This window comes from Cyrtonyx montezumae, unplaced genomic scaffold (genome assembly GCF_038088225.1).
Source record: "Cyrtonyx montezumae isolate F1298 unplaced genomic scaffold, pur_monq_1.0 scaffold_51, whole genome shotgun sequence".
Classification (NCBI taxonomy): Eukaryota; Metazoa; Chordata; class Aves; order Galliformes; family Odontophoridae; genus Cyrtonyx; species Cyrtonyx montezumae.
In genome coordinates, this window is record NW_027072058.1 from 766,749 (window position 1) to 792,935 (window position 26,187).

The 26,187-nt window shown below is 59.0% G+C and overlaps 2 protein-coding genes across 2 annotated transcripts in view; both read left to right on the top strand.

Moving 5' to 3' along the window:
- Positions 1 to 17,671, top strand: part of ELL (elongation factor for RNA polymerase II) — a 29,425-nt gene extending 11,754 nt beyond the window's left edge. The window contains exons 2-12 of the mRNA XM_065748732.1: positions 1,226 to 1,273; positions 3,831 to 3,952; positions 4,193 to 4,356; positions 6,580 to 6,833; positions 9,218 to 9,342; positions 10,830 to 10,926; positions 12,901 to 13,393; positions 14,741 to 14,807; positions 15,532 to 15,703; positions 16,931 to 16,975; positions 17,533 to 17,671. Coding sequence (XP_065604804.1) covers positions 1,226 to 1,273; positions 3,831 to 3,952; positions 4,193 to 4,356; positions 6,580 to 6,833; positions 9,218 to 9,342; positions 10,830 to 10,926; positions 12,901 to 13,393; positions 14,741 to 14,807; positions 15,532 to 15,703; positions 16,931 to 16,975; positions 17,533 to 17,637 — 1,692 coding nt within the window. The 3' untranslated portion in view covers positions 17,638 to 17,671. The remainder of the gene's footprint in view (positions 1 to 1,225; positions 1,274 to 3,830; positions 3,953 to 4,192; positions 4,357 to 6,579; positions 6,834 to 9,217; positions 9,343 to 10,829; positions 10,927 to 12,900; positions 13,394 to 14,740; positions 14,808 to 15,531; positions 15,704 to 16,930; positions 16,976 to 17,532) is intronic.
- A 3,794-nt stretch (positions 17,672 to 21,465) lies between these two features.
- Positions 21,466 to 24,605, top strand: ISYNA1 (inositol-3-phosphate synthase 1). Its single transcript, XM_065748672.1, is given in 14 exon segments — positions 21,466 to 21,544; positions 21,855 to 21,976; positions 22,072 to 22,233; positions 22,334 to 22,463; positions 22,536 to 22,729; positions 22,808 to 22,957; positions 23,026 to 23,142; positions 23,144 to 23,164; positions 23,166 to 23,243; positions 23,533 to 23,697; positions 23,777 to 23,890; positions 23,964 to 24,181; positions 24,352 to 24,463; positions 24,465 to 24,605. Coding segments are annotated over 13 exon segments (1,716 nt in total). The 5' UTR covers positions 21,466 to 21,544; positions 21,855 to 21,862.
- The last annotated feature ends 1,582 nt before the right edge of the window (positions 24,606 to 26,187 follow it).

Sequence of the window (26,187 nt, forward strand, 5' to 3'; positions counted from 1 at the left end):
TCCCTGGAGAGGCCCTTTGTCTCCGTGGTGCGTTCAGAGGTGTTTATTTCCACCGGGGTTGGTATTTCTGGCTGCTCCTAATGAACCCTGGGACCATCGGGGCGCTGCCTCTGCTTGCTTTGGTTTTGGTGGAAAGCTCGAAAACAAAAAACAAACACGAAACAAAAAAGGATGAGTGCCAGCTGAGCTGTGCTGGGGTCTGCAGAGCACATCTCGCAGCTCTGTAGCCTCTCTGTGTATTTATTGGTATTCCTCGTGTTTGCATGAAGCTTCGTGTTCTGAAATCCGTTGCCTTGTTCCAACGTAAACAGGGCTGAGCTCTCGTTTGCTCTGTTTGCTCCCTGACATCGGAGGAAATGGACAAATACATTGGTACTAAGTATAGTGAATACTTCCCGTGCAGTGCTGCCTGCAGTACAAATTCCAGTAAGTGCAGAACAGAACTTCTCGAAACTGAGTATTCTTAAATCGTGTGCATTTCCCTGAAGAGGTGGGAGGTGCTCGGCTGCTTGCTTGGCCCCCGGACCACAGTGCTGCCTGCAGCCCTGCCTGGAGCAGCACTCTGCTCTGTTGTTACCCCTCTATCCCACTGAAGTAATCCTCCAGAATGAATTGCAGACCTTCCCTGATCTGTGATTAACACTACACGATCCTTTTCTGGGCTTTTTGGAACCAAGATTTCCTACAGTGCATTGGCTCCGGCGCGGTCTGTGCTGCAGGAGGACCGAGGAGCTGTGCCTGGCCGAGCCTGGGGGGGGGCAGATGCTGGGGAGGAGCAGGCAGGAGCCACCGTTTGCTTTCCCATCCCATTGCCAGCTTTCTGCTGGAAAAAATTTGCTTTGCACATTCTCCAAGCTGTCATCAGTTTTCCCCTCAGATATCCACTGTTTAACTCAAAACTCATAAGCGCTCCGTCCTGTGCTGGAGGAGTGGTTTGGGGCCAGGGGGAAGCAGCCGCAGGCAATCTCAGTACCTCCTGTGAGCTCTCCTTGCTCTGGAGGTCAGTGGCTGAGAGCTGAAGCTGCCCACATCTCTCTTTTCATCCTTTTTCTGGGTACAAACTGCTGCTTCTGCAGTTCCTGCATTTTCTCACTGTATATCTCTGAGCGTTGTTCTTTAAAAAAGAAAGAAAAAAAAAGTACAGGTGGAAAATCCAGCTGACTTGTTCGACAGCGCCTATCTGAGCCCCGTGCTTCTCTAATTCTTCTTTTATTTGTTTTTGTAGGATACTGTGACTTCAAAACCGGTAATCCAGTTTCAAGGAAGCCAAGGGGTAAGTCAGCTCAGGGGCCGCCCGGGGGAGCGCGCCGGTTTGCTTCTGCCGTGGATCTGAGCAGTCTTTGTCCGTCTGTCCCTCTCCATCCCATTCCAGCACGCTCTGATTCCTGCAGGTGGTGGCTGTGGAGCTCAGAGCTGCTCCGTGGCAGAGCCGTGCTGCTCACCGTGCACTGTCCATAAGCTTGCAGCAGGAGCTCGGTGCTGGATGGACTCCAAGGTGCCTTCCAACCTGAGCCGTGCTGCGATGTGGAAATGAGATCTATCTGTCTTGTAGATATAGAAAATTGCACGTTGAAATCAGGCAGTCTGCGTAAGGAAAAGGAATTTAAGGTTTGCAAAGGCAGCTGTGAATAAGTGGCACTTTTGTGGCAGCCCAGTGGAAGTTTCAGATGTGCTCTGAGGTCGGGCAGTCCCTCCCTGCCCATGTGTCACCGGGCTCCCTGGTGCTCCAGCAGGCGAGTGAGCAAGCTGTGTGCCGTGCTGCTCTGTGAGCAGACAGCACAGCTCTGTGTCTGCCCCTTCCTGAGCTCAGCCCAGGCCTCCTCTTTCTGTAGTCCTCCTCCTCAAAGAGAACACAGTGGTGAAATTAGTGAGAGCAGCTCACGCAGCCCTGCTGCTGGGGTGGGAAGCATGGCTGTAACCTGGGCAGTGCTGGGAATGGAGCGTCCTCAGGAGGAGGAGAGCTAAAACAGCACCAGAAAAAGGGGATGGAGTACCTGAGCCTTCTGCTCACAGAGCAGCACTGCCACCCCCAGCTCCTCATCAGCGGGTGAATTAATTGCGCTGTCGGGGAGCGGCCAAAGGTAGAGCCAGAGAGAGCCCTTTGTCCCCGTGTTGTGATTCGTACAGTGCTGATGGGGCTGGCAGCTGTGTCACCATCTGGCTCTTAGCAGAGTGCCCACTCGTGGAGCTGGCACTTCCTGCCCATGCACGGCGGAGATAACGGCATCGATTGGATGAGCTCTCAAATTCAGCTGATTGCATTAAAACGTTTTCGTTTCTGGAAGACCCAACTGCAGCAGCACAGGGCTGCCCCTCCAGGAGTGCTCCTGGGACAGGCTCACACTGCAGGAGAGCACCCAGGGGAGGGCTGCAGAAAGGATCCAGGGGGGGCACACAGCTCGGTGAGGAGCACTGAAGGTGTTTCTGTTCTGGTAAGAGCCCATAGAGAATGAGGTTGGTCAGATCTGCAGGTGCTTACGTGGGGGGAAGCAGAGGAGGATGTGCTCCTGCAAACTGCTGGGCACAGCTCTCTCAGCCCGACGTGAGCGGAAAATGTGACGTTTCCCCTCTTTCTTGGGATGAACTCGTGTTGGTATAAATAGAGGAAGGTGAAATCGCCGTTCAGAATGAGCTGTACACAGATGAATATTACTTGAAAGAAGAAACACGAGTCACATCTGTGCCGAGCTATTTTTAAGTGCCCATGGTTACTGGTGTACGACTGCACCAAAATTAGGGCTCCCTCAAAGCAGTTAGTGTGCTGATGTGGTGGCTCGAGAAACCTTCTGGTTCAGCTAAAAATAATTCCTCGATAACGGCCGCTTTGCATGCACTGCACATCTCTGTGCCCAGGCAGCTCTCACAGATCTGCAGAAGCACTACGAGGGCAGCTCCAGGCACAGCCGTTTCTGCAGCAGTGCCACAGTTTGCACACATTCTCCAGGTTTTCTTTTGCAAAGTACCACGTGCAGCCCCACTTTGCTCCTCTCGCTCCATGGGCTTAGTGTGCAGAGCACCCCAGAGCTGTGTGTGTGTGCTCCCAGCTGGGGGCAGGGGGGTTGTTGCCCCACACTGGGGTTGGGGGTTGGTGCTGTGGGGCAGGTAGGGGCATGCAGCAGGGCACGGAGTGGTCACAGCACTCAGCATCTCAGCAGGCCTGGCCGTGCACTGTGCAGGGCTGGAGCTGCGTGTAAGTACAGATGAGTGTGCATCTGGGGCAGGAGGGAAGCACACCTCCCCTTGGTGGATCTGTATTTGAGGCCTCAGTTTGCAGAGCAGAGCTGGGGGAGGAGCACGGTGCAGGTGCTGCGGAGCACACTTGATGCTTGATTAAATATTTAATTTAGCAGCCATGTTGCACACCACTGTGAGCCATGAAATCTTGTTGTGGAGTTGTAATCTCTTAAAGAAAGAACAAGCGTGCTGCCTGGTGCCCCGGCCTGTGCTGTGCTAAAGAAACAAGTCTCAAATGCTTGAAATTGAACATAAACGGGGATTGCAGGTCTGTTTTAAGCCTGAATCAATAGAATTGGGTCAGATTCCCAGAAAAACATTACTGTGGGCTCTGCTTCGAAGGGCAGCGAGCTCCCAGCCCCAACTTCTGTTCTGCTTCACTCATCTTCCCCTCCTTGCCTCCTCTCTTACCTTCTCACTGCTGCACCGTGACTTGAATCCCTGCAGCATCCCACCAGCCCGCACTTCTGAGGTCTCCTGTGCAGCACTCCACCTGCTTTCCTGGGATTGAATCCCAGAACAGCTCAGAGCACGCTCACTGCCAGGAAACAGGCTGTTGTGGCAGTGGGGGTGACCCAAGCTCTTCTCCTGAGCAGCACATCGCGATCCCCAGGCCGGACCGCCCGGCCGAAGTGCGGACCTTCACGTTCTACCTTTCCAACATCGGCAAGGACAGCCCCCAGGGCAGCTTTGACTGTATCCAGCAGTACGTCTCCAGGTGAGTGAGAAAACCAACGCGGCCGTTTCCCACCTTATCTTTTGGAGAACTGTTTCCCTAACGAACCTGAGCAAAACTTTGCTTTTGGAGTCCTTGTAATCAGTTCGTTTGCGTGCGTGTGTGTGTGCATAAGCAGAAGAATCTGGCTGCCTCCTAGCAGCTCTCTGCACCCTCCTGTTATTAGCTAGCACAGCCTCGGCTGTTTGCAGCCACATCTTCTGCACTGCCTTTCTCTTGCAGCAATGGCAACATCCACCTGGATTGCCTGGGGAGCATACAGGATAAGATCACGGTGTGTGCTACCGACGACTCGTACCAGAAGGCGAGGCAGAGCATGGCACAGGCGGAGGAGGAGACGCGCAGCCGCAGTGCCATCGTCATCAAACCTGGGGGCAGATACGTGGGTAAGCAGCACTGGGATGTGGGGGCTGTCCTCGCTGCCCCTCCAGTTGTGCTCCTGTCTGCTTTGTGCCAGTGCCCAGGCTGCGAATGTCTGGGGGTGTCTGGTGAGTGACAGTGTTGGTCTCCTCATACTGTGGCTTTTTGATGGTCTCCGTCTCCACTTGAACCTGTGGTGCTGCTTGCTTGGCTCCGAGGTCACCGTGGTGGAGCATCCTCTGTTGTGTCCCTGTGCTGAGAGCACAGCATGCAGCACCAGGAGGTGGTCCGCCAGGACGCACAGGCAGAGCTGCTGGCTGCAGCCTCAGGGAAACCATCTTGTGGTGCCAGCAAAGGGAGAAATCTCTGCCGAGAGAATAAAAGTGTGGTGAGTTATCAGTGAGCTCCAGAAGGAGCTCCCAGAGACCCAGCTCTGGGATCTGCTCCCTGCTTAACCACAGCCTGGCTGCAGAGTCAGGGTGTAAGGTGTGTATAGTCAGCTGTGAGCAGAGCCCAGCTCCTCCAGACCCATGGGATCTGCAGCCTGCCCCTTGGCAGAGGATGTCTGTGCTGAGAGTGGTGCGTTGCAGCAAGTAGAACTGATCCTGACTCATTGTTTTATCCGCCAAGTGCTCAAAACTGAGAAATAAGATAGTAATCAGGAAGGAAATGCATTGATTTCCTGTAGACTAGAGGGCTGTTTTGTTTAGCTTATATCCGAGGATGTTACAGTAAGTGGCTGAAGTTGGGCTTGGAAGGTTCTCAGAGCAAATTGCTTCCCAGGGAGAGGCAGCCCAACCTTCCTTAAAAGAAATGACAGCTCACAAGTGGGGGAGTTGACCTGAAACAACAACACATGGAAAAAGGGAGAGCAGGAGGGCAGCACGGCTGTGATCTGCTGTGTGTGTAGGCAGATGTCTGTGGGGCTGTGCTTGTATGCACTGAGTGGTGCGTGTGCACTGCTGTATGTACAGACACATGTCTGTGACGCAGCGCTGCGCCCTCGCTCAGCTTGTCCTTCCCCTAAAGCTGCCCATTCTGACTCCAGCCCCAAGTGGAGATGTCACAATATGTTTTTGCTGCTCACGACCTGGCAGGAGCGAGGGGAGCTGCAGAAAGCTTGTAAATGTTCCCGTAGCCCCCAGCCAACCGCTGTGCTGGGACGTTTGACGTGTGAGCCGTGCTCTCCAGCACAGCCCCGCTGCTGCTGGGTCGGACTTCTCTCATCAGCACAGTGCATAACAGCGAGCCAGGAAATGGGGACTCGGTTATGCAATCTGCATTTCAGCAAAGCAAACAGCACAGACAGTCACCAGCATCTCCAGATGACTCAGTTGAAAACATTGCTCCCTAGCAGTGCAGAATCACCACGCAGAGATAAAGCTCCCGACTCGCTGCGATAAGGTCCCAGCGAAGGTCACTTTCCTGAACCGAAGTGCTGCTGCTGCATCCCCACTTCTGTGACCTTGGGACCTTTGCATCTGTTTTGCTTTGCTCTTTGTGCCGTTGGTGGCGGGATCCCGGCCCCGTGACCTGTTCCTGTGTTCAGCAGTGGTGTTCGAGTTGCGTGCTCCGCTCAGCGCTGTGGGACCTGAGAGGATTCCAGTTGGAGTTGGTTTTTCAATAGGAATGGGGAAAAATGAACTCTTGTGCCACGCTGTAAGAAAGCAAAGCGGAGCGGAGGGAGCTGGCTGCAGGGCTGGGCTGAGCAGCTCTCACTGCCGTGTAGCAGGGCTCTTCTGTGGGAGCAGTCAGCCCTAATGAATAGGGAAATGTGTCAGTGTTAGACCCCATTCACGTGGCCGTGTGGCAGAGAGGAGGTGGACCCGGCCCCATAAAGTTCCTATTGTTCTAAAGCAGAAACATCTGCTGGAGCCGTGCTTCTGCTGAGCTCAGCAGCAGGGAGCTGACTGCTTCTGCTCCTTCCACTCCGTTTCGACTCCTCTACATAATAATGCCAAACTTTCCTCCTCCTGGGGAGGAAGAAGTGGTCGGATTAACCACGGGGGTACCCGCACTTGGGATCAGTGCAAAGCTGGCAAACAAAGAGAGCTTTATGCGTGCCTGTGGCCAGGAGAGCTGGGGTCTGCGCAGCCTGGTGCTGCTGTGAGCGGATGGGGTGTGCTGTGCTGTCTGTCCTTCACTGTTGTCACCTCGGGGCACTTGGGAGCGTGTGATGAACTCCATATTCGTGTCGACAGACCTCTGCAAGGTGGCTGCTGCAGTTCGCTGTTCTCATCTCATTTTAGGCAAAAAGGTTCAGGTGCGTAAACCTGCACCGGGAGCTTCTGATGCCGTGCCCTCCAGGAAGCGCCCAACGCCCATCAACCTCGCCAGTGCAATAAAGAGAGGCAATAGCGCGATTTCTCAGAGACCCTTCAAAGATAGGGTTGTGCACTTACTGGCACTAAAGCCTTATAAGAAACCTGAGCTCATTCTCAGACTGCAGAAGGATGGACTTTCTCAGCAGGACAAGGATTTGCTGGACAACCTTTTGCAGCAGGTTTGTACTCTGATGGAGGCGACTGGGTAAAGAGAAACGTGTTCTCAGAAGGGCAGTGAATTCTGCAGGGGTGCTGTGCCACCTCAGCTGCTTTTAAGGGGCACGCTTTTGCTTGGCAGTGGGGAGAGGGCTCTAACAGAGGATCTCAGAGCAATGGGAGTTGTTACAACCTATAAATCCACTCCGTGTGTCTCTATAAAGCGGCGTGTGTTAACGTGTGCCATGTTTCCTACGTGCAGGAGGAACGTGTCCCTCCACGCTGAGCTTTGTGTTGTTCAGTGCCTTCCCTGCTCAGCAGTGCCCCTGCTTAGGTGTGAAGATCGTGCAGCTTCTTGCTAACCACGTTATTTGTATGCCAAGTGGGAAGGCTGTCTCCCGGCTGAATCAGTCCCTAATGCTTTGAGTCATGCCATTTTAGGAGCTGCAGTGAACACCTTTATTGCTGTGGCAGGAGCAGACACACCACGAGCATTGTGGAAATGCCTCATCTGCATCAGATTGTTTTCTTCTTCCTCCTTTCCATAGCTGAGATGCACCAGCTGAGGGGTTGGTTTGCCCAGAGCACGGAGCAGCTCGCTGGAAGTGGCTCCTGCTGGCACAGCTCACTTCTTCCTTCGGTTTTAACCCCTCGGCCCTTTGTTTTCCAGCAGTGCTACAGCGTTTTGGCACTCTCTCCCAAACGCTGTGAGCACGTTTTATAGCACTGTGTCTCCTGGCAGTGCTCTGGCAGCCCCCAGCAGGTGGGGATGAGCCTGGCTGTGGCTGCGTGTTGCCCCAATGGGGCTCAGTGCTTTGTTGTAAGCTCACCTCCTCCAGGGCCACCAGTGGGCACCGAGCAGCTGGAAAGCAAGGATGGACAAGCTGAGCTCCAGCCATGAGTTTAACTGCATCTAGGTGTGGGCTCCTCTGTGCTCTCGCATCGCTCGCAGGACTCCGTGTTCCTGCTGCTGGCTTTTCTGCCTCCTGCTGCAAGGTTTCTATTTTTGAGAGGCGTGGGGTGGAGCTTGCAGAGCCCAGCACGGCGTCGCAGGGAGACGGCAGCTCCAGGCTGTGTGCAGAGCAGCACAGAGCTGCATCTGCTGCAGGACAGCCCTGCAAACACTGCCTGCCTTTGCTTTCTCTTGTTTGCAGGGCTATCTGTGTGTAAAATGCAGCTTCAGCCTTCTTGCATTCTGGCTCAGGGTGTTGGAAAGCTGAGAGCTGAAAGGAAACGCAGTGCTCGTCGTGTAAGGTGATAACTGCCCTTTTTATTTTCAGCTTATCAGGGGCACTCAGCCCTGTTTAGTTTTCCAGCTTTTTGCTTTTTACGTTGATTTTTTTTTTAGTACTAGGTCAGAATCTTCCTAAAGGCCAAAATAGCAAGGTTAACAGCATCGTTAATGGAAGACTTCCTGCTCCCTCACCTGCTTTTCTGGGGTTATCTCATCGCCGCGCAGGCATCAGAGATGCAGACAGAGCCATCACCAGGCCCAGTGTCCCTTCTGACATGCACAGAGGGCTTTGCTTTCTTTCCAGCCCCGGTGCTCTGCGCTCTCCTGCAGAGGATTGGCTCCAGCAGTGTGGTGTCTGTGCCCGTTCAGTTCTTGGTTTGTGCTGTCATCATATTTTGCAGACAGGCAACCAGCAACAAGAGGTTAAACGTTCAGTCACACTGTGGAAAGACTGATTAAAGTGGGATAATGCGCAGCACGCTGTTTCCATCCTAGTACAATGCTGCCAGTTCCAGCACTGTTTCCTATCCACGTAGGCACCGTGCACTTCTGTGGGGAGGAGAAACACAATGGGGATTGGATCAAGCGTCAGAAAGCTGCTCGTGCAAGTGCTCTGAAGCTGCAGCACAGGACTTGGGCACGATGGAAAGCCCTGTTTTATTTGCTGGATTTCACTGGCTTTGTTGTTCTCTCCCTAAAGCAATCCTCAGTGAAGTTCTCAGAAATGCAGCAGGGGACCCTACCACGCCGAGCTGCAGCGTGACCCCCTGCTGCCCCTGCAGCTCAGTGTCTGCTGTTGGGTCAGATCCCTCCTGCAGCCTTCCCATCCTCACCCTGCACTGCTGGGGCTGCGGGAGCTGCGTGTTCCCACTGGGTTGGCTCCCAAGGATTGCCACCAACCGCTGCTGGATTGTTCCAGCCCATCTAAGCTGAATAATCTGCTTAGGTCCAACTTGTTCTTCAGTTCATCGTGCTGATAAGGCAAAGCAAAGCATAGCTGGAGTGAATCTACAGCATCTGGGAGTGGTCTTCATATTATCCCCTTGTTCTGATGCTCCTTACTGCCTCTGAGTGCTGAGAGCTTGGACCACGTCTCATACATCTCTTTTGTCACAGCGCAGCAAAGTGAGAAAACAAAACTAATGGTTTTTTTGCCAATCCCTTTTGTCACAGGTGGCAAATCTGAGTGCCAAGGACAGCACTTTCACACTGAAAGATTGTGTCTACAAAGAGGTGCAGAAGGACTGGCCTGGCTACTCGGAAGGGGACCAGCAGCTGCTGAAGAGGATCCTCGTCCGGTAATTATTCCCTGTCCTGTGATATCTGCAGCCTGGGGATACCGGGCCAGGTCGGTAGCTGAGGATGGGGACACGTGGTAGAGCTCTGTAAGTCGAGTGTTTCTTAACATCAAGTACATCTGTTTGTTATCCAGATGAAGTTGGTTAAGCTTGAGAGTATCAGAATGGGCACAGTCTTCAGATCTTGTGCTGCCTGCTGCGGTGGTTGAAGCAGTGACACTAAAAGCTGCAGAACAAACCTGGACGGGGTAAAGAGCTGCTGCCATGAGAGGTTAATGGTGGCTTAAAATGCTGGAGTAAGGCCAGCGTGTCCAGGGCAGCTCCATTGAAAGTCTCCTTTCTTTTTTCCCTATCTCCTGGTGCACTGCTTCCTGTGTTTGCTCAGGGCAGCAGAGAAGCAGCAGAGCTCTGCGTGCCCGCGCTCTGCTCCTGGGGACGGCCTCATTCCTCCTGAGCTGTTTGTTTGGAGAAGTGCTCCTTAACTTCTGCATTGTTCTTCGGGTGCTTTGCTGTGTTTTTCCCCGTTCATTTTCCTGTGGGACTCGGAGGTGGTTGCAGGAGGACATGCATGGCTGCAGAGGCAGCGAGGCACTGGTGCAGCATCCCCTGCAACACACGTGGTTGTCCTTCTGCCCATCAGGTGCACTCCGTGCTGACCAAGAGCTGCACACCCCACTGCTCTCACCATCAGAAAGCGACCCCTGACAGTCAGTGCAGCTGGTGGCTTTGTCCCATCACTGCCCCGATGCTGGCAGCAGCAGGGAAAGGGACCACAGCTCCCAGATCCCACCACAATTCTGTGTTTAAATGTGTGCAATTTTTGGTGTACTTATCCCGCCGAGCTTTTGTCACGGCCGAGGGGTGCTCTACCTGACTTGTTTCTGAGACAGATCTTCAACCCAGAGTGCAATAAAACGAGTAGAGCATGGGCTGTTTGAGCAGTTCCCATGCTTTGAAAGCACAGCTGGCTTGGAGGTGAGACTTCCTCCAGCCATCCTGTGCTTCGGTGTGCTGAAATCCAACTGATGCAAGTGCTCCCAATGCTGAGTTATAATTAAATAGAAAAAGCTCAACTGCCATGCAGTCTGTATGGCTTTCAGAAAAGGCAATTTCTCCCTGCAGAAGGCAATGCTTGCTGCTTTTTTCTGGAGTTGTGGCACTCAGTTATGCGAGGGCCTAAAAATAGACCTTGGAAAGGATGTGTTCCACTGCACAAACAAAGCCCTGCTCAGCGGGCAGGTAGTGGGGCTGTGAAGTGGAAAAAACACGTCGGGCTGCAGCAGGAGGAAAACATGGGCAGGAGAGCACAGGGCTGCATCCCACTGCGCATCCAGTGCTGCTGGGGCTGCAGTAGTGAGCTCGGGTTAAAGCAGCAGGAGCCCAAAGGACAGGGCATCCCCGGCAGTCAGGGCAGACATAAGGGCACAGTGCTCTGCGGGCAGATCTGAGGGCTGTGTGTCTGAGCAGCCCCAAATTGTGCTTTGCAGGAAGCTCTGCCAGCCCCAGAACAGCAGTGGGTTTCAAGGAGAAGCACCTTCCCTGAGTCCACCGAAGGACACCACGAACTCCAGCTCTCCTCCGCAGGTAGGCACGGCCTCCCCAGCACAGCCTGACCCTGTAACTCGTGCTCAGTCACTGCTTGTTGGGATTTTTCCCTTAAGTTTGAACCTTACTCTGGCTTCCCTCAGCATCGCTTTCTCCCCTGGCTGCAGTGGGGTGTTGGGCTGTGGGGAGGATCTCTGAGGTGTGCTCTCAGCTTTAGTTCAAGGGCTGGATTTTTTAGGAGTGCCTCCATCCCTCTTGGCATTCCAGGGAGAATGCAAGCTTGTGTTTTACTCATTACTGATAATTGACTGGAACGAAGCAGTAATAAGTAGCTCCCAAACACAGCTGAGTTATTAAAAACCTTGACCTTTGCAAGCTAATTGCTGTGACAGATCAGGAGCAGGTTGGTCTGCTCTGTGACTTCCTGAGATGCCAGTGCTGCACGGAGCTGTGGACGTTTTAGCTGGGTTTCCATGGCTGTGAGCTGGGAGGGAGCTGCACTTGCTGGTGTGTGGAGCAGTGTCCCACTGGCTGTGAGCACGGCTGTTCTCGCTCGTGCTGTGAAATGCTGCCTTCCCTTCTCTGCTGTGGGTCAGCCCAGACAAGTTGGGTATTTATTCTCCTCCTGCCAATGGAATGTGTAATGCTTACTTGTCTGGACAGACGCACTGGGGATTAGTGGCAAGGAATATTAGCAGGTAAGGAAATTATGTGCTTTCTGGCAGTGAGAGGTAAGCAGTTCTCCATTGAGAACAAGAACCATGCAACTTGTTTGCCAAGTGCCTCATTCCAAACACGCTCCTGTTCTGCTGTGGGCACAGGCCTGGTGAGTGAGGAGTGGTCCCTTCGAGTTGGCTGGGGGGGGGGGTGGTTACCAGCTGGGCTTTGTGTAACACAAACAGGATGTGCTCCTGACGGTCCCGATCAGTGGAGGACTGAGACTGGGTAGCCTTACATGCAGAATATTTGGGGAAATTCATTTGTGAAGGAAAGCAAAGCATGGGATGGCTTGGATTGGAAGGGACCTTAAGGATCATCGGGTTCCAACGAGAGCCCTTTCATACCCAGAGAGATGGAGTTGGCAGAGAAGGGCTTTGTTGGCTGTAGGACGATGTAAGGGGAGAATGGCCACTGTTGGCTCTGTCAGCTGCTGGGGAGCTGTGGGCAGAGGGGACAGCCCCTCCTCTGGGAGGTGGATGGCTGCAGTGATGCTGCTGAGCCGGTCTGACCGCCGCTGCCGCCCCTGGATGGCAGCAGCAGGATCCTCACTGAGTGCTGTCCTTGTGACCCCACAGCTGGCAAAGAGAAATTATAACTGGGGGGGGAAAGAGGCAAACTGGCAGCTCCGGTGCAGAGCAGCAGCTGCTGGGATGGAGCAGAGTTTCCATGTGCAAACAGCCCTGTCTGAGACAGTAAAGAAAGCAATGAAATAGCCAAAAGAAATAGCCTGAACCATCCCTCGCTTTCCAATGGGCAGAGGTGGGCAGCAACAGGAAACCTCTGTGCTCCCTCTGCTCCATGGGTAAAGGAGGGGGATGTTTGTGTCTGGGGCCACGGGGTGTCCTGAGCTGGGAGGACCTAAAGGCATCGCCGAGTCCAGCCCTGCTCTGCACAGTGCCACTCAGACCCTCTCTGCAGGAGGGCACACGGCATGCCTCAGTCAGTCCCTGCCAACATCCTCAGGTTGTGAGTCGTGGCAGCTGGTGCTTCCTCACCCCTTCTGGGAAATGCCCTTCGAGATGAGGAAGGAGATGCTGGGAGAGGTCCTCCCGTGCCGCGGGGCACACTGCAGCCTGTGCTGGCAGCAGAGCAGTGGGGCACTGCCCGAGCCCTGCAGGGCTGCTGGGGGGCAGGGCTGCTGGGGGGCAGGGCTGCTGGGGGGCTGGGGGGCAGGGCTGCTGGGGGGCAGGGCTGCTGGGGGGCAGGGCTGCCGGGTGCTGTGTGCTGGCGTTCTGCAGCCCCGCACCACCACCTAGCGGCCGCAGGGATTTCCTCCTCCTTTTTCCTCCGCAGAAACGCTCCCAGCCGCTGGAGTTCATCGACCCGCTGGCCAACAAGAAGCCCCGCATCTCGCATCTGGCTCACCGAGCTCAGCCCGCCTTCAACGGGAAGCTGAACGCCAACGGGAAGGACGTCCCCATCCCCATCCCCGCTGCTGCGCTGCTGCCGGAGTCGGTGAGCTCCAGCTCCAGCCTGCCGCTGCCAGAGCTGCCCCGGCCCCACGACCCTCTGGCTGATGTCAGCAACGACCTGAGCCACAACGGCAGGGACTGCGAGGGCACGGAGCCCTCCGACAGGCTGAGCCTCCCCGCGCCCACAGACTGCCCGCAGACGAGCAAGCACAATTGCAGCTCGTACGTAAAAAGCAAGAAAAAATCCAAAAAGCACAAAGACAAGGAGAAAGAGAGGAAGGAGAAGAAAAGCGAAGAGAAATGCAAAGAGGAGAAGCAGGACTGTGAAGTAATAAAAAATGCTGACTTAGTTAGTGACCCGCAGGATGTGCCAGGTACGTGCCCAGGTCGTGCTGTGCTGGTGCTGCTCCCCTTTCTGCTCTCATTTCTGCCCTCAGTTTGGTGAGGGATGAGCTCGCCGTGTCACTTTTCACGCAGGCACTGCGTGGTTAATGAGGTGTCAGCAGCAGCTCTGCCTGCAGAGCAGCAGGGCTCTGCCCCTCCGAAGGGACTGTCAGGTTTTTCCTGTTGAGGCGCTGCTCGGACCGACCTCAGACCATGTCATGTTTCTCCTCATTAAATTAAAAGCTTTATTAATACGTAGGGATGAAAGGCAGGCATCAGGACCTGCTGGAAACGCAGTGCTGCTTCGCTACCTGCAGCCCTTCTGCTTGTGGTCAGTGTCGTGATGATTGCTTGATTGATTTTTAACTCTGCCATGGGAAGTTAGGCACCAGGCTGAATGCAGAGGAAGCGATAGCCAGGTGTGTTGGTGAGAGCTGTGCAGCCACCTCCTGCAGCCTGAAAGCTTCCCTGCTGCCGCACTGCTCCTGAATTTCTTGCCCTGAGGAGTAGCAAACAGTGCAGCTCTTTCTGTTGGATGCAGTGGAGGTGTTTTCCATCACAGCAGTGTAGTTCTGGGGCTGCTCTGTGGGCCCTTAGAAACGTGAGCAGGTTCCTCCTCGTGCTTGGTACGTGACCCACATCTGTCTCGGAAGGGACAGCAACTCAAAACCCACATTAATTTGTCACCTCTCCAGTGACTTGCAGCTGCAGTGTGTGCTGCTGATCGTGCAGATGAGTTTTCTGCTCTGCGTAGTGCTCACACGGAGCTTTTCCTTCTCTGAGCTGTTGCCAGCCCTCGCTGTCTGTCGTTGTCACTCAGTGAGCAGCAGTGTGGGTCTCCCCCATCTGTGTGTGGATCTGTGCCCCTTTTTGCACACATTTCTTGTTTTTCCGTTGGGTTTTGATGGTGCAGGGACCTTCGGGGTCCCGTCTGCAGACAGTAGGTGGCACTCACAAGCAAAGCAAACCTTCCTTCGCCACCCCCATCTTCCTCACTCACATTCTGCATCCTCCTGCATTCCTTTCGGGCCCCTCTGCCCTTCACTCGAAGCCCTGGGGTCTTCTCCTTGGGCCTCACTCCTTGAAATGGAGCTGTCTGCTCCCCCTGCAGGGCTGCAGGAGCCAAATGCCACAGACCTCGTGGGCCTGACTGCTCATCCCATCAGGATGCGCAGTGACACAGCTGCCTTCTCCTCAGCTGAAGGCAGAACCAGAAATCCTTTAGAAATCAATATCTGTACGTTGCAGACAGGCCCAGGAGTGCACGGTTGGACTGCACAGAGGTTCAGAGCTGAGGAGCACCTGTAACAGAGGTCTTGTCTTTTTTTTTTTTTCAGGTTTAAATGGGACATGCAATAACTCTAGTGTACCCACGTCGACTTCAGACATGCCGGATTATTTATTGTAAGTCACTTCATTGCTCACAGAGCAGCTTTGGGCTCACACTGTGAGCTGAAAGTCACAGCATCTCGGGGACTTTTGCTGGGCTTTGGGTGACGCAGAGCCTTTGGTGCTGATGGGTTTGGCCATCGTGGAGGGTTTGCTGCAGGAGCTCAGGTCTGGAGTCCTGCAGTCAGGAAAGGACTGCTCTTTTCCGCCTGCCTCAAAGGTGCAGCTGTTCAGCGTGGGCTCTGTGCTGGTCTGGGTCACACCGGGTGCCTTCAGAAGGTGCTGGAGGTGCACTCAGTCTGTTCCATGTCCCTTCTTGCCCTGTGCTCTGCCACGCAATTGTGCCGAGCGTTTTGCAGCCACAGCTGAGTGGCTCTTGTGCTCCTTTCGAGCCTCTGTGCGCAGAAGCATCGTGCTCCTGCTGTTCCAAGGTCTGGCACAGATGCAGAACTGCATGTTCCGTGGGACAGCAGGAATTAGAAGCACCGCAGCACTATCAGTGTCCTCCCACACCCTCAGCTGCTCCTGGGCTTTGCTGTACCTACACATTCCACCCCTCCCTGTGCTGATAAGGAGTGCCTCATATCACAGGGAGGTCAAGGCAGTAGTGCTGGCAGTTGTCTTTGTGCTACTGCAGCTCAAATCGTAGGAGACCGCCTTGGTTTCCAGCATGTCCTCCTGCTTTGGCACCCGGTCTGGAGGGAAGACGAAAGCAATTAATGCAATCACTCTCCCATAGAAAATACGCGGCCATTTCCTCTTCGGAGCAGCGTCAGAGTTACAAGAACGACTTCAATGCAGAGTACAACGAGTACAGGGACTTGCACGCCCGGATAGAGAGGATAACGCGGCGCTTCACGCAGCTGGACTCCAAGCTGAAGCAGCTCCTGCAGGGCTCCGAGGAGTACAAGGTAGAGCGGGGAAGTGCTGTGCCCGGGCAGCTCTGTGGGCCGTGCTCAGCAGCTCTGTGTTGGTGCTGGAGCTGGAGTGTGCATCACAGCACTTGCTGACAGGGGAAGGCCTCGCTGAGACGGTCGGCGGCCGCGGCCAAAAGCTGCTGGAAGTGATTAGTGAATCCCAGCCAGAAAACACAGTGTGCACAGATGGGAGCACACTGGGGCTGGGGGGGGGAGCGGGGCACGGGCGTCTGCTTCGCTCCCACCTTCCATCTTCGTGCTATGTGTTATTCAGCTCACCTGGGTGATTTTAGGAGAGCTGTGTACCCATCTGTAACCTTAGGAAAGTGTCACAGTGAGCAGCTCCGTGCAGGGAGCCTGCTGTGCTCCCTCGAGCATCCCCTGAGCTTCGAGTTCCCCACCAAAGGAGTGTCCTCTGTATCTCAGGGAGAAGTGAGGCTGAGCCGTGGGGGAAATGTCTGCTGTGGGATTTCATGGCTGGGGGCTGCAGGGGTTAGAGGTTAGGGTAGGGGTAGGGGTGGGGTTAGGGTAGGGGTAGGGTTAGGGTTAGGGGTTAGGGTAGGGGTAGGGTTAGGGTTAGAGTTAGGGGTTAGGGTAGGGGTAGGGGTAGGGTTAGGGATTAGGGGTTAGGGTTAGGGGTAGGGTTAGGGTTAGAGTTAGGGGTTAGGGTAGGGGTAGGGGTAGGGTTAGGGTTAGAGTTAGGGGTTAGGGTAGGGGTAGGGTTAGAGTTAGGGGTTAGGGTAGGGGTAGGGGTAGGGTTAGGGTTAGAGTTAGGGGTTAGGGTAGGGGTAGGGTTAGGGGTTAGGGTAGGGGTAGGGTTAGGGGTTAGGGTAGGGGTAGGGTTAGGGATTAGGGGTTAGGGGTAGGGGTAGGGTTAGGGTTAGGGTTAGGGGTTAGGGTAGGGTTAGGGTTAGGGGTTAGGGTAGGGTTAGGGTTAGGGTTAGGGGTTAGGGTAGGGGTAGGGTTAGGGTAGGGGTAGGGGTAGGGTTAGGGTTAGGGGTTAGGGTAGGGTTAGGGTTAGGGGTTAGGGTAGGGTTAGGGTAGGGTTAGGGTAGGGGTAGGGGTAGGGTGGGTTTAGGGTTAGGGCTGCTCCTTGCAGTGCTTGTGGGGGGGAGCAGGGTTTGCTCAGAGCTGCATGCACTGTGCCATTGCTCAGCTGTTGCTTTGGGCCGCAGAGCTGTTGGCTGCTGGGAAATCAATCCGTTCTCTTTTCCTTTTCAGACCATCCACGATCAAATTTTACAGGAATACCGGAAAATCAAAAAGGTGAGTGACAGTTCCTGGCCGTGATGGGGTGCTGCTCCGAGGTTCCCCGCCCAGCAGAGCACAGCCTGAGCATCCCCAGCACAGCTCCACTCAGCTCGAGCTCATCCCTTCATTGTTCAGAGGGTTTCCACGCAGCCAGGGCTGCGCTGTGGGTGCTCAGCTGTGAGCAGAGGAGCAGAAGTGTGACGTGAGCCCCCCTGCCCCTGCGAGGGGGGAGAGCAGTTCGTGTTGTGGAGCAGAGGGGTCCTGCAGAGGTCCAGGGGTCCTCTGTGCTGCTGTGGGTGTCAGCGTGGCTCTTTGCTGGCAGCACGCAGCGCGTTTCATCCCTTCGTGTGTATGTAAAGCAGGAGCTGGGGGCTGTTTTTGTCATCTGCCCTTGGAGCCTCGAGCTCTCCCATCCCTGAGTGCTCCAGAGCTTTGGGAGCAGCCCCCGTGTGCCATGAGCTCCGCTCTGGGTGGGGCTCTCAGCACCCCCCCGCCCCCCCAAAGTTCAGTTCAGACATGGCCGAGCTCCGTGCCCCCCTTCTGTCCCCTCTCATCACCATTTTTCTTTGCAGACCAACCCCAACTACAGCCAAGAGAAGAACCGCTGCGAATACCTCCACAACAAACTGGCCCACATCAAAAAACTGATAGCAGAGTACGACCAGCAGCAGTTCTGAGCGGGGCAGAGCTGCGGGCCCTTCCAGCGCCCCCCCCCCAGCGTTCATTTTCGTGCCTGAAGAACGTGGGGATCCCGAGGGGGGAGCGCGGCCGCTCTGAACGCAGCCCACGAAGCTCTGCTTTATTTCAAGACACTTAAAGGGGAAAAAACAAAACACAAAAAAACAATAAAGAAAAAATTGCCTAAAGTGACCGAAGCTCCCAAAGGTTCCCAATCAGAAGTTGTCACGGATCGAAGTTCTGCACCAAACGGCGTCGGCTCCGTGGGGCCGCAGCTCCTCCTCCTCCCGAAGCTGAGCAGCCCCCGTTGTGCCCCCCCGGCATTGGGGGGGGGGGGAGGGGACGGATGGAGGGGGGAGGGGACGGATGGAGGGACGGATGGGGGCCGGGTCCCGCCTGTCTTTGACTTTTATAGTTTTCTACCGAGGGCAGCGGGGTTTTCTGAATCGCTATCGAGCCCGTGGTCTATTTTTGTATTGAAAAAAAAAAATGAAAACAAAAAAAATACCCCCCCCCCCCCCACACACACACACAAAACGGGGAGAAAAAACAGCCAACGCCCCCAGCCCCTTTCCTCCGCCGTCTCCTGAAGCTGTGCCTCCCTTCCCCCTTTAGGACGAGTGCATCAGACCCCACCTCCCGCGCACGGTATTACCGGAGCTCGTGGGCAGTGCCCCGCAGCGTGGGAGCCGTGGGGCCGCGCTTTCCCACGTGGGGCGGCCCCGGCGCTGCTCCTCCCCCCCCCCCCCCCGCACCCCTCCCCCTATTTTGGGTTTTTTTCTGTATTTGGGGACACCGCAGAGCGCAGCCGGGGCGGCGCGGAGCTGCCCCATCCCACGGAGCCCTCCGTCCCGGGTGGGCGGGGGGGGGGGGGAGCGGAGTGACGGAGGGGACCGCTCCTTCCCACCCCCCCCCGCAAAAAGCACCGCCACTCGCGTGGGTCCGCGTGCTGTAGAGCCCTTCCCACGAGTGACTCCGTGCCCGTCGGTGTGCTCCGGGTGGGGGCACCGCAGTGCGCGTGGGGACGCCCCCTCCGCCCCATCACCGTCCCCACGGGTGGGTGGAGTGTGGGGGGGTTATTTCGGTCGTCTGTTTTATTATCATTTCTTTTTTTGGGGGGGAGGGGGTGCAGAGATGGGTCCCCGATCTTCAGACGCCGCCTCAGAGGTATTCCCGCAGAGCAGAGCGGTCGCGTGGGGCGTTTTGAGTGCGCAAAACGGGAACGGCCGAACGAGGATCGAGCGGAGCCCCCACCCGACGGCGCTCCCACGGACCCGCGGGGGCGGCGGAGTTCTCGCTCTTAACTTATTGATATAACTGTGTTTCACTTTGTGATCGTTGTACTGTGGATAAAAACGTATTGAGCCATGGAGTTGGAGTTTACAAACGGAGCTTTTCGCTTTGCCAAAACGTTACGGTCCGAGGGCGGCGCCGTCGGAGCTCCGAAACCCTTTTCCCGAGAGCGAAGTGTCTCTTTCTTTTTGTTGTTGTTTTGTTTTGGGGTTTTTTTTTTTCTTTCTTTCTTTCTTTTTTTTTTTTTACACTGAAGAAAGGAGGAAAAAAAAAAAAAAAAAGGAAAAAAACCAAAAGAGCTGAATGCCGATTTTGCAACGTGTAATAAATTTCACTGTATTGGGAAACGAGCGAACAATGCGGGCGCATCTTTCAGGGCAGCGCTGCGGAGCGCCGGGAAAACGCGGGTGGGGGAAACGCGGGTGGGGAAAACGCGGGTGGGAGTGGGGAACGCGAAACGGGGAGGGGGAGGGGAGCGCAGCGCGGTGCCCGCTGTGCCGGCTTCGGTGGTGGTGGTGGGATTCGGATGGAGGGGACCGAGCGGTGCCCGCACCCCTCGCGGAGCGGCCCCGGGTGGGGGCAGAGCCGTCCGAGCGGCCCCCGCCCCGCGACGCCGTGGAGTCCCGGCCACGTGCGGGATCCCCGCTCCGGACCCGGGGTTCCGTCCCCTCCCGGTGTCCCCGGACGCCCCCTCCGCACCCCCGGCGGCCGCAGACGGGGTCAGACCGAGCGCTAATTAACTGCGAGTGGAAATTTACTGCGCTCCCTCCGTGCCAACGCCGGGCGGACCGCGGCAGCTCCCCGCTCCTCTGCGCCCGTCGGCGGGGACGGGTGGGCGGCTGCGGCTTTGGGGACGTGCGGAGCCCCCCCCCTCTGTGCCCCCCCCCCCCCCCCGAGGCGGACGCGGTCACCGCTCCGGGTCCGGCTGCCCCCCCCCGCTCGGTGTAGAAGCGCTGCGGACGCTCCGTCCGTTGGGGCTGAGCGCCGTTCCCTGGCGGCTCGACGGCAGCGGGGGAGGTTCGTTAGGATCACTCGTTCGCCCCCCAACCCCGGATGGAGCCGATCCGTCCGTCCCTTCGCACGCGTCCATCCGTCCTCAGGTGCGCAGGTCCTGGAAGGTCACAGCGAAGGGACGCGGGGACGGAGCGCCGCAAGGGGTCGGGGGTGGGGGAGGTGGGGGGGGGGGGAAGAGTCACACACGGAGGGAACGAGACCCCGACGGGAAAGACGCACGAGGACCGCGTCCCCGCGGGCACAGAACGGGACCCGGACCCCTCGGGGGGGTCGTGGGATGGGGGTCGCGGTGCCATTGCTGCGGGGCCGGGGCGGTCTCCATGGCTGCGCCCGTTGGGTCCCCGCCAGCCCCGAGCCGCGAGCGGAGGCGTTGGGCACTCGGCCCACGGTGCGAGGGAACAGGACCGCGTGGGAGGGGTGGGAAGGAACAATGGTGGGAGTTCTGGGAGGGGGGCAAGAAAAAAAAAGGAGGAAAAGCAGTGGAAAAATACCAGTTCTCGGCCCCTGGCAGCGCTGCCCGGACCCTCCCCGCCCGATGGATTATTGTACAAAGAAATGTTATTTCTGTTTCAATAATTTGCTGAGGCGCTGAATTCCATCGCGGGGATCATTTTGTCCTCTGAAGGAGCATTGTTCCTCCAACGCCCGCGGCCCGGACGGGGCCTTCGGGGCCCGCCCGCGTCCCCCGGTCCCGGAGGTGTCCCCCCATCCCGGCCGCGTCCCTCTGTCCCGCGGCCCCAACGCGGTCGCTCCCCACGGACGGTGCCCGCTGCCTCCCGTGGTCCCCGTCCCCGCTCCCCCCGTGGGCCGAGCTGTCCTCACGCCTCGCGGGGATCGTGGGTGGGGGAAGGACGGAGCGCCGGGGGGGGGGCTCGGAGCGTCGCTCCGCTCCGGGGGACGCTTTGAAGCGGATTCTTCCTATTGAAACCGGGACCTCCTCGCCGCCCCGACGCCCGTCCGTCCTCCGCGGCGACCCCGGGGTGACGGGGGCCGAGCGGGACGGTGTTGCGGGGGATCCCCGTGGGACACTGCGGGATCGTGGGCTCTGGGATGGCAGAGCCGGGGGCTGCGGGGGGGGGGGGGGTGTGCTCAGGGGCGGGAGCTCCGGGCCGTGGTGGCACCGTGGGAGCGGCACCGTGGGAAGGCGCCGGGTCCCCCCGCCGCTCCGGAAGCCGCCGGCGCGGGGCAGTGAATGGGCGGAAGGCAGCGGCGGGACCCCCCGGCCCCGGTGCCACTTCCCCTTCCCGGGTCAGCGGCCGCTTTCCCTCCCGGAGGCGGCCCGTCCCGTCCCGTCCCGTCCCGCTACGAGCGCCGGTGAGAGCCCGAGGTGGGGGGGGGGGACGCACCGGAACGGGGCTGAGCGGGGGGGGATCCCGGTCCGGGGCTGTTCTCGGTGTCCCCTCCCGAACCCCCGGTACCGGGGCACGTGCGGGCGCGGGGCGGGGGTTGAGGGGGGGGATCCGGAGCCGATGGAAAGTTTTGGGCTGGGCGGGGCCAGGGGGGGCGGGCGCTGGGAGCCGCTTAAGGGCGGGAGCGGAGGGGGAGCCCCGGCCGCGCTCACATCCCCGCGGGGCAGCGCCGGCAGCCGCCCGGCTCCAGGTGAGCGCCGGGGGAGGGGGCTGTGGGAGGGGGGGGGGAGGTCTCCGCGTGTCCGTCTGTCACCCCCCGCGGGGACGGTCCCGTTCTCCGCGTCCTTTCCGCGGCCGCGCTCGGTGCCGTCCCCGCGTGGCCCCGCAGCTCACGCTGCCTCCGTGGGAGCAGAGACCGCGCCATCCCCGCGCTGCCTCCCGCGTGCCCCGTGTCCCCCTTTCCCCCCCCACGCGGTGTGAACGGCAGCGCGTGGCGGTGTCCCGTGGGTCCCCGCCGCGTCCCAGCGGAGCCGGGCTCCGTTTTCCTCCCGTCCCCGCAGCGGGAACAATGGCGGAGCCCTTCGTGGTGGAGAGCCCCGACGTCGCGTACAGCAAAGACTTCATCGAGGCGCAGTACACCTACAGCACCACGCACGTCTGCAGGGAGGGCGGCGTCACCAAGGTGGGGGACGCGGGGACAGCCGCGCACAGCGTCGCGGTGCCGTCCCGCCGGGTGCCCACGGGCCGACCCCTCTCCCCCCCCCCCTTTCCTCGCAGGTCCGGCCCTGCTCCACGCGCTTCACCTTCCGCACGGCGCGGCACGTGCCCCGCCTGGGGCTGATGCTCGTGGGTTGGGGGGGCAACAACGGCACCACGGTGACGGCGGCCGTGCTGGCCAACCGCCTGGGGCTGTCCTGGATGACCAAGACCGGGCGCAAGGTGGGGCGAGGGGTCGGCCCTGCTGGGTCCCCCCCTGCTTTGGAGGTGTTGTTTTTTTGGGGATCTCTCACCCTTGCGTTCCTCCCCCCCCCCCCCCCAGAAAGCCAACTACTACGGCTCGCTGCTGCAGGCCTCCACCGTGTGCCTGGGTGCTGGCCCCACTGGTGACGTCTACGTCCCATTCCGGGATCTGCTCCCCATGGTGCACCCCAACGACATCGTCTTTGATGGTAGGAGGGTGCCGGGGGGGGGGGGGGGGGGGAAGCAGGGGGCTGGGGGCTGAGCGTGCCCCTGTCCTGCAGGGTGGGACATCTCCTCGCTGAACCTGGCCGAGGCCATGCGGCGTGCCGAGGTGCTGGACTGGGCGCTGCAGGAGCAGCTGTGGCCGCACATGGAGCACATGAAGCCCCGACCCTCCATCTACATCCCCGAGTTCATCGCCGCCAACCAGGAGGAGCGGGCAGACAACGTGCTGCGTGGCTCCAAGGCCGAGCAGGTGCTGGGGGGGGAGGGGTTCACACGGGGACAGGGTGGGGGGCAGCACAGTGACCCGACTGCGTCCCCATCCCCGCAGGTGGAGCAGATCCGCAGGGACATCCGGGACTTCAGGGCCAGCAGTGGGGTGGACAAAGTCATCGTGCTGTGGACGGCCAACACCGAGCGCTTCTGCGATGTGGTGCCGGGGCTCAATGACACTGCCGAGAACCTGCTGCGGGCCGTCGAGGTGAGGGGACGAGGGGGGGGATGCGGAGGGGAAGCGTCGCCGTGCTGAGCCCCACGGTGTCCCCGCAGCGAGGCCTGGAGGTGTCCCCGTCCACGCTCTTCGCCGTGGCCAGCATCCTGGAGGGCTGCGCCTACATCAATGGGTCGCCCCAGAACACCTTCGTGCCGGGGGCCGGGGAGCTGGCAAGCGCAGCACCGCGTCTTCATCTGCGGGGGACGACTTCAAGTCGGGGCAGACCAAGCTGAAGTCGGTGCTGGTGGACTTCCTGGTGGGCGCCGGGCTGAAGGTGTGTGCGGGCACGGAGCCGGGTTGACCTGTCCTCTGTGGGTCGGGGCACGGAGCCAGGTTGACCTGTCCTCTGTGGGTCGGGGCACGGAGCCGGGTTGACCTGTCCTCTGTGGGTCGGGGCACGGAGCCGGGTTGACCTGTCCTCTGTGGGTCGGGGCACGGAGCCGGGTTGACCTGTCCTCTCTGCGTGAGCCAACCACCGAACCACTTCCAACTCAATGATTCCATGGTTCCCCCCCCGTGGTTCCCTCTGCCTCCCCCCCCCCCCCCACGCCCCCCCCCCCCAGACCAGGTCCATTGTCAGCTACAACCACCTGGGGAACAACGATGGGAAGAACCTCTCCGCGCCGCAGCAGTTCCGCTCCAAGGAGATCTCCAAGAGCAACGTGGTGGATGACACAGTGCAGGCCAACCCGGTGCTGTACGGCCCGCAGGACAAACCCGACCACTGCGTGAGTGGGCTGTGGGGGGGGGGCGGGGGGCGGGTTGGGGGTCTGGGGGGGGCGGGATCTGATGGGGGTCCCCGTGCAGGTGGTGATCAAGTACGTGCCCTACGTGGGGGACAGCAAACGCGCCCTGGATGAGTACACCTCGGAGATCATGATGGGCGGCACCAACACCATCGTCATCCACAACACGTGCGAGGTGCGGGGCCGTGGGGCGGGTGTGGGGCACAGCCCCGTGCCGGGCTCACCACGAGCCCCCCCTCCGCCCGCAGGACTCGCTGCTGGCCAGCCCCATCATCCTGGACCTGGCCGTCCTCACCGAGCTGTGCCAGCGCATCACGTTCTGCACCGACAGCGACCCCGACTTCCAGAGCTTCCACAGCGTTCTCTCCATCGTCGCCTTCCTCTGCAAAGCCCCCCTGGTGCCCGAGGGGACCCCCGTCGTCAACGCGCTCTTCCGCGCAGCCAGCTGCATCGAGAACATCCTGAGGTACCCCCCCGCGGGGGTGGGCGGGGGTCCCCCCGGCCCGGAGGTGACCACGTGGGTCCCCGTACCCAACGTTTGGGGTGTGGGTGGGCTCATCCCCACGGGCCCCCGCTCCTCGCCACGTGGGGTGCGCCCCCCCCCCCCCCAATACCGGCTCCCTCTCCTCGCTCTAGGGCCTGCCTGGGGCTGCCCCCCCAGAACCACATGCTGCTGGAGCACAAGATGCAGCGGCCGCCGCTCGGCCCCAAGCGCTGCTGCCCGGCGGGGGCTGCCTGCCCCGTCACCCCCCAAGAAGGCGACCCCCCACCCCGCCCACCTCAACGGGCACCCCGGCACCCCCCGCCCCCCCCTCCACATCGACGGGGGCCGACTAACGCAGCCCCACGGACGCACGTCGCCCCCCTCACCCCCCCAGCAGCAAGGTTGAGGTCTCTGCTGTATGGGGACGGGGGGTGTGTAGGGGGTCTCTCCCTCCCCCCCCCCCCCCCCCTCCCCGCCGTGGGTGCCTTATGGGGGGGGGTGGGATCCGGGCCCCCCCGCAGCGCCGTGTGCTGCCGGCTCCCACGCCAACGTGACACTGTGAAGCTTTGTAGCACAATAAACCCGTGCCAGCCATCCTCCCCCTCCCCCCCCCCAGCTCCCCCCTGCCGGCTGCTTCCTGCCCCCCCCCCCCCCCGACCCCCCCCCGCTGAGCGAGAGCCAAACGGCGCCTCCTGAAAAAAATCAAATCCCATTTATTGGTGCGGGGTCGCTTCCTTCGGTGTGTGGGGTCTCTTTTTTTTTAGGTGGGGGGGGGAATCGCATGTTCTTTTTTTTTTCCTCTTTTTTTTTTCCTTTTTTATTTTATTTTTTCCTTCCCCCCCCCCCCCCCCACCCCCCCCCGGCTGTTGTTTCCATCAGTAACTCGGGGTTAAGAAAGAGGGGAACCCTACACAGAATGGCTATGGGGGGGGGGGGGCCCGGCTCCAGGCTGTACAGGGGAGGGGGGGCCAGGCCGTGCGGCAGTGGGGGGGGGGTGGTGAAGGGTGGGGGAGGGGCTGGAGGTCCTTTCCGATACAAAAGGAAAAAAAAAAACCCGAGAAAACAAAAATCCTTCATATTAAAGTTCCTTTTTTAAAAGTGGTCCCTGGGGAGGGGGGGGGGATGGGGGGGGCCCCGGTCTGGCGCTCGGGTCTGGGGGGGGGGGGGACAGGAAGATCACAGTGCTGTCTGAGCACGCAGACGGGGCTGGGGGGGGGGGGTTGCTCTCTGGGCACTGGGGCCTGCCCTGTAGAGCTGGGGGGGCTCCAGGGAGGTATGGCTTGACCCCCCCCACTCTGCTCAGCCTGGCAGGGGGCCACTGGGTGTGGGCAGGGGGGGGCTGTGCTGGTGGTGTGGCACCCCCCCCACACACACACACTCTGTGAGATTTGGGGGGGGCTGTTTGCCCCTTCGGGGGGGGTGAAGCCTTCCCAGGCAGTGCTGACGGGGGGGGGGGGGAGGGGGGGGGGGAGCACTGCTCCACAGCATCACAGCTCATTGCCACCGTGTGTGTAACAGCCAGCACAAGTGTGCGGGGGGGGGGGGGACAAACTGTGACCCCCCCCACACACAAATACTTCCCCCCTCCCCCCCCAGTGCTGTGGGAGCAGAAGGTGGGAGGGGGGGGATTACAGGAGCAGAGGCAGATTCCCCCCATCCCTTGGGCTCCCTCCTGCCCTGTGTGCCGGGGGGGGGTCCCAGCGGAGGGGGGGGGGTCGTAGCGGGGGGGTCTGAGCCACGTGGGGAGGATGAGATGATTATTCTCTTTTTTTTTTCTATTTTTTAGTGTTTTTTTAAGAAGGAGGGGATTGGGGGGGGGGTAATTCTTTTCCTTTTTTTTTTGGGGGGGGAGAGGAGTTACAAGGCTGGGTGAGGGGGGGGGGGCACGGGGGTGGAGGGGGGCGTTTGGTGGTGGGGAGGGGGTTATTAAATACAGAAAACGGAATGTTTTTGGCACCGGGGGGCACGGCGCTGTCGGGCGTCGGCTC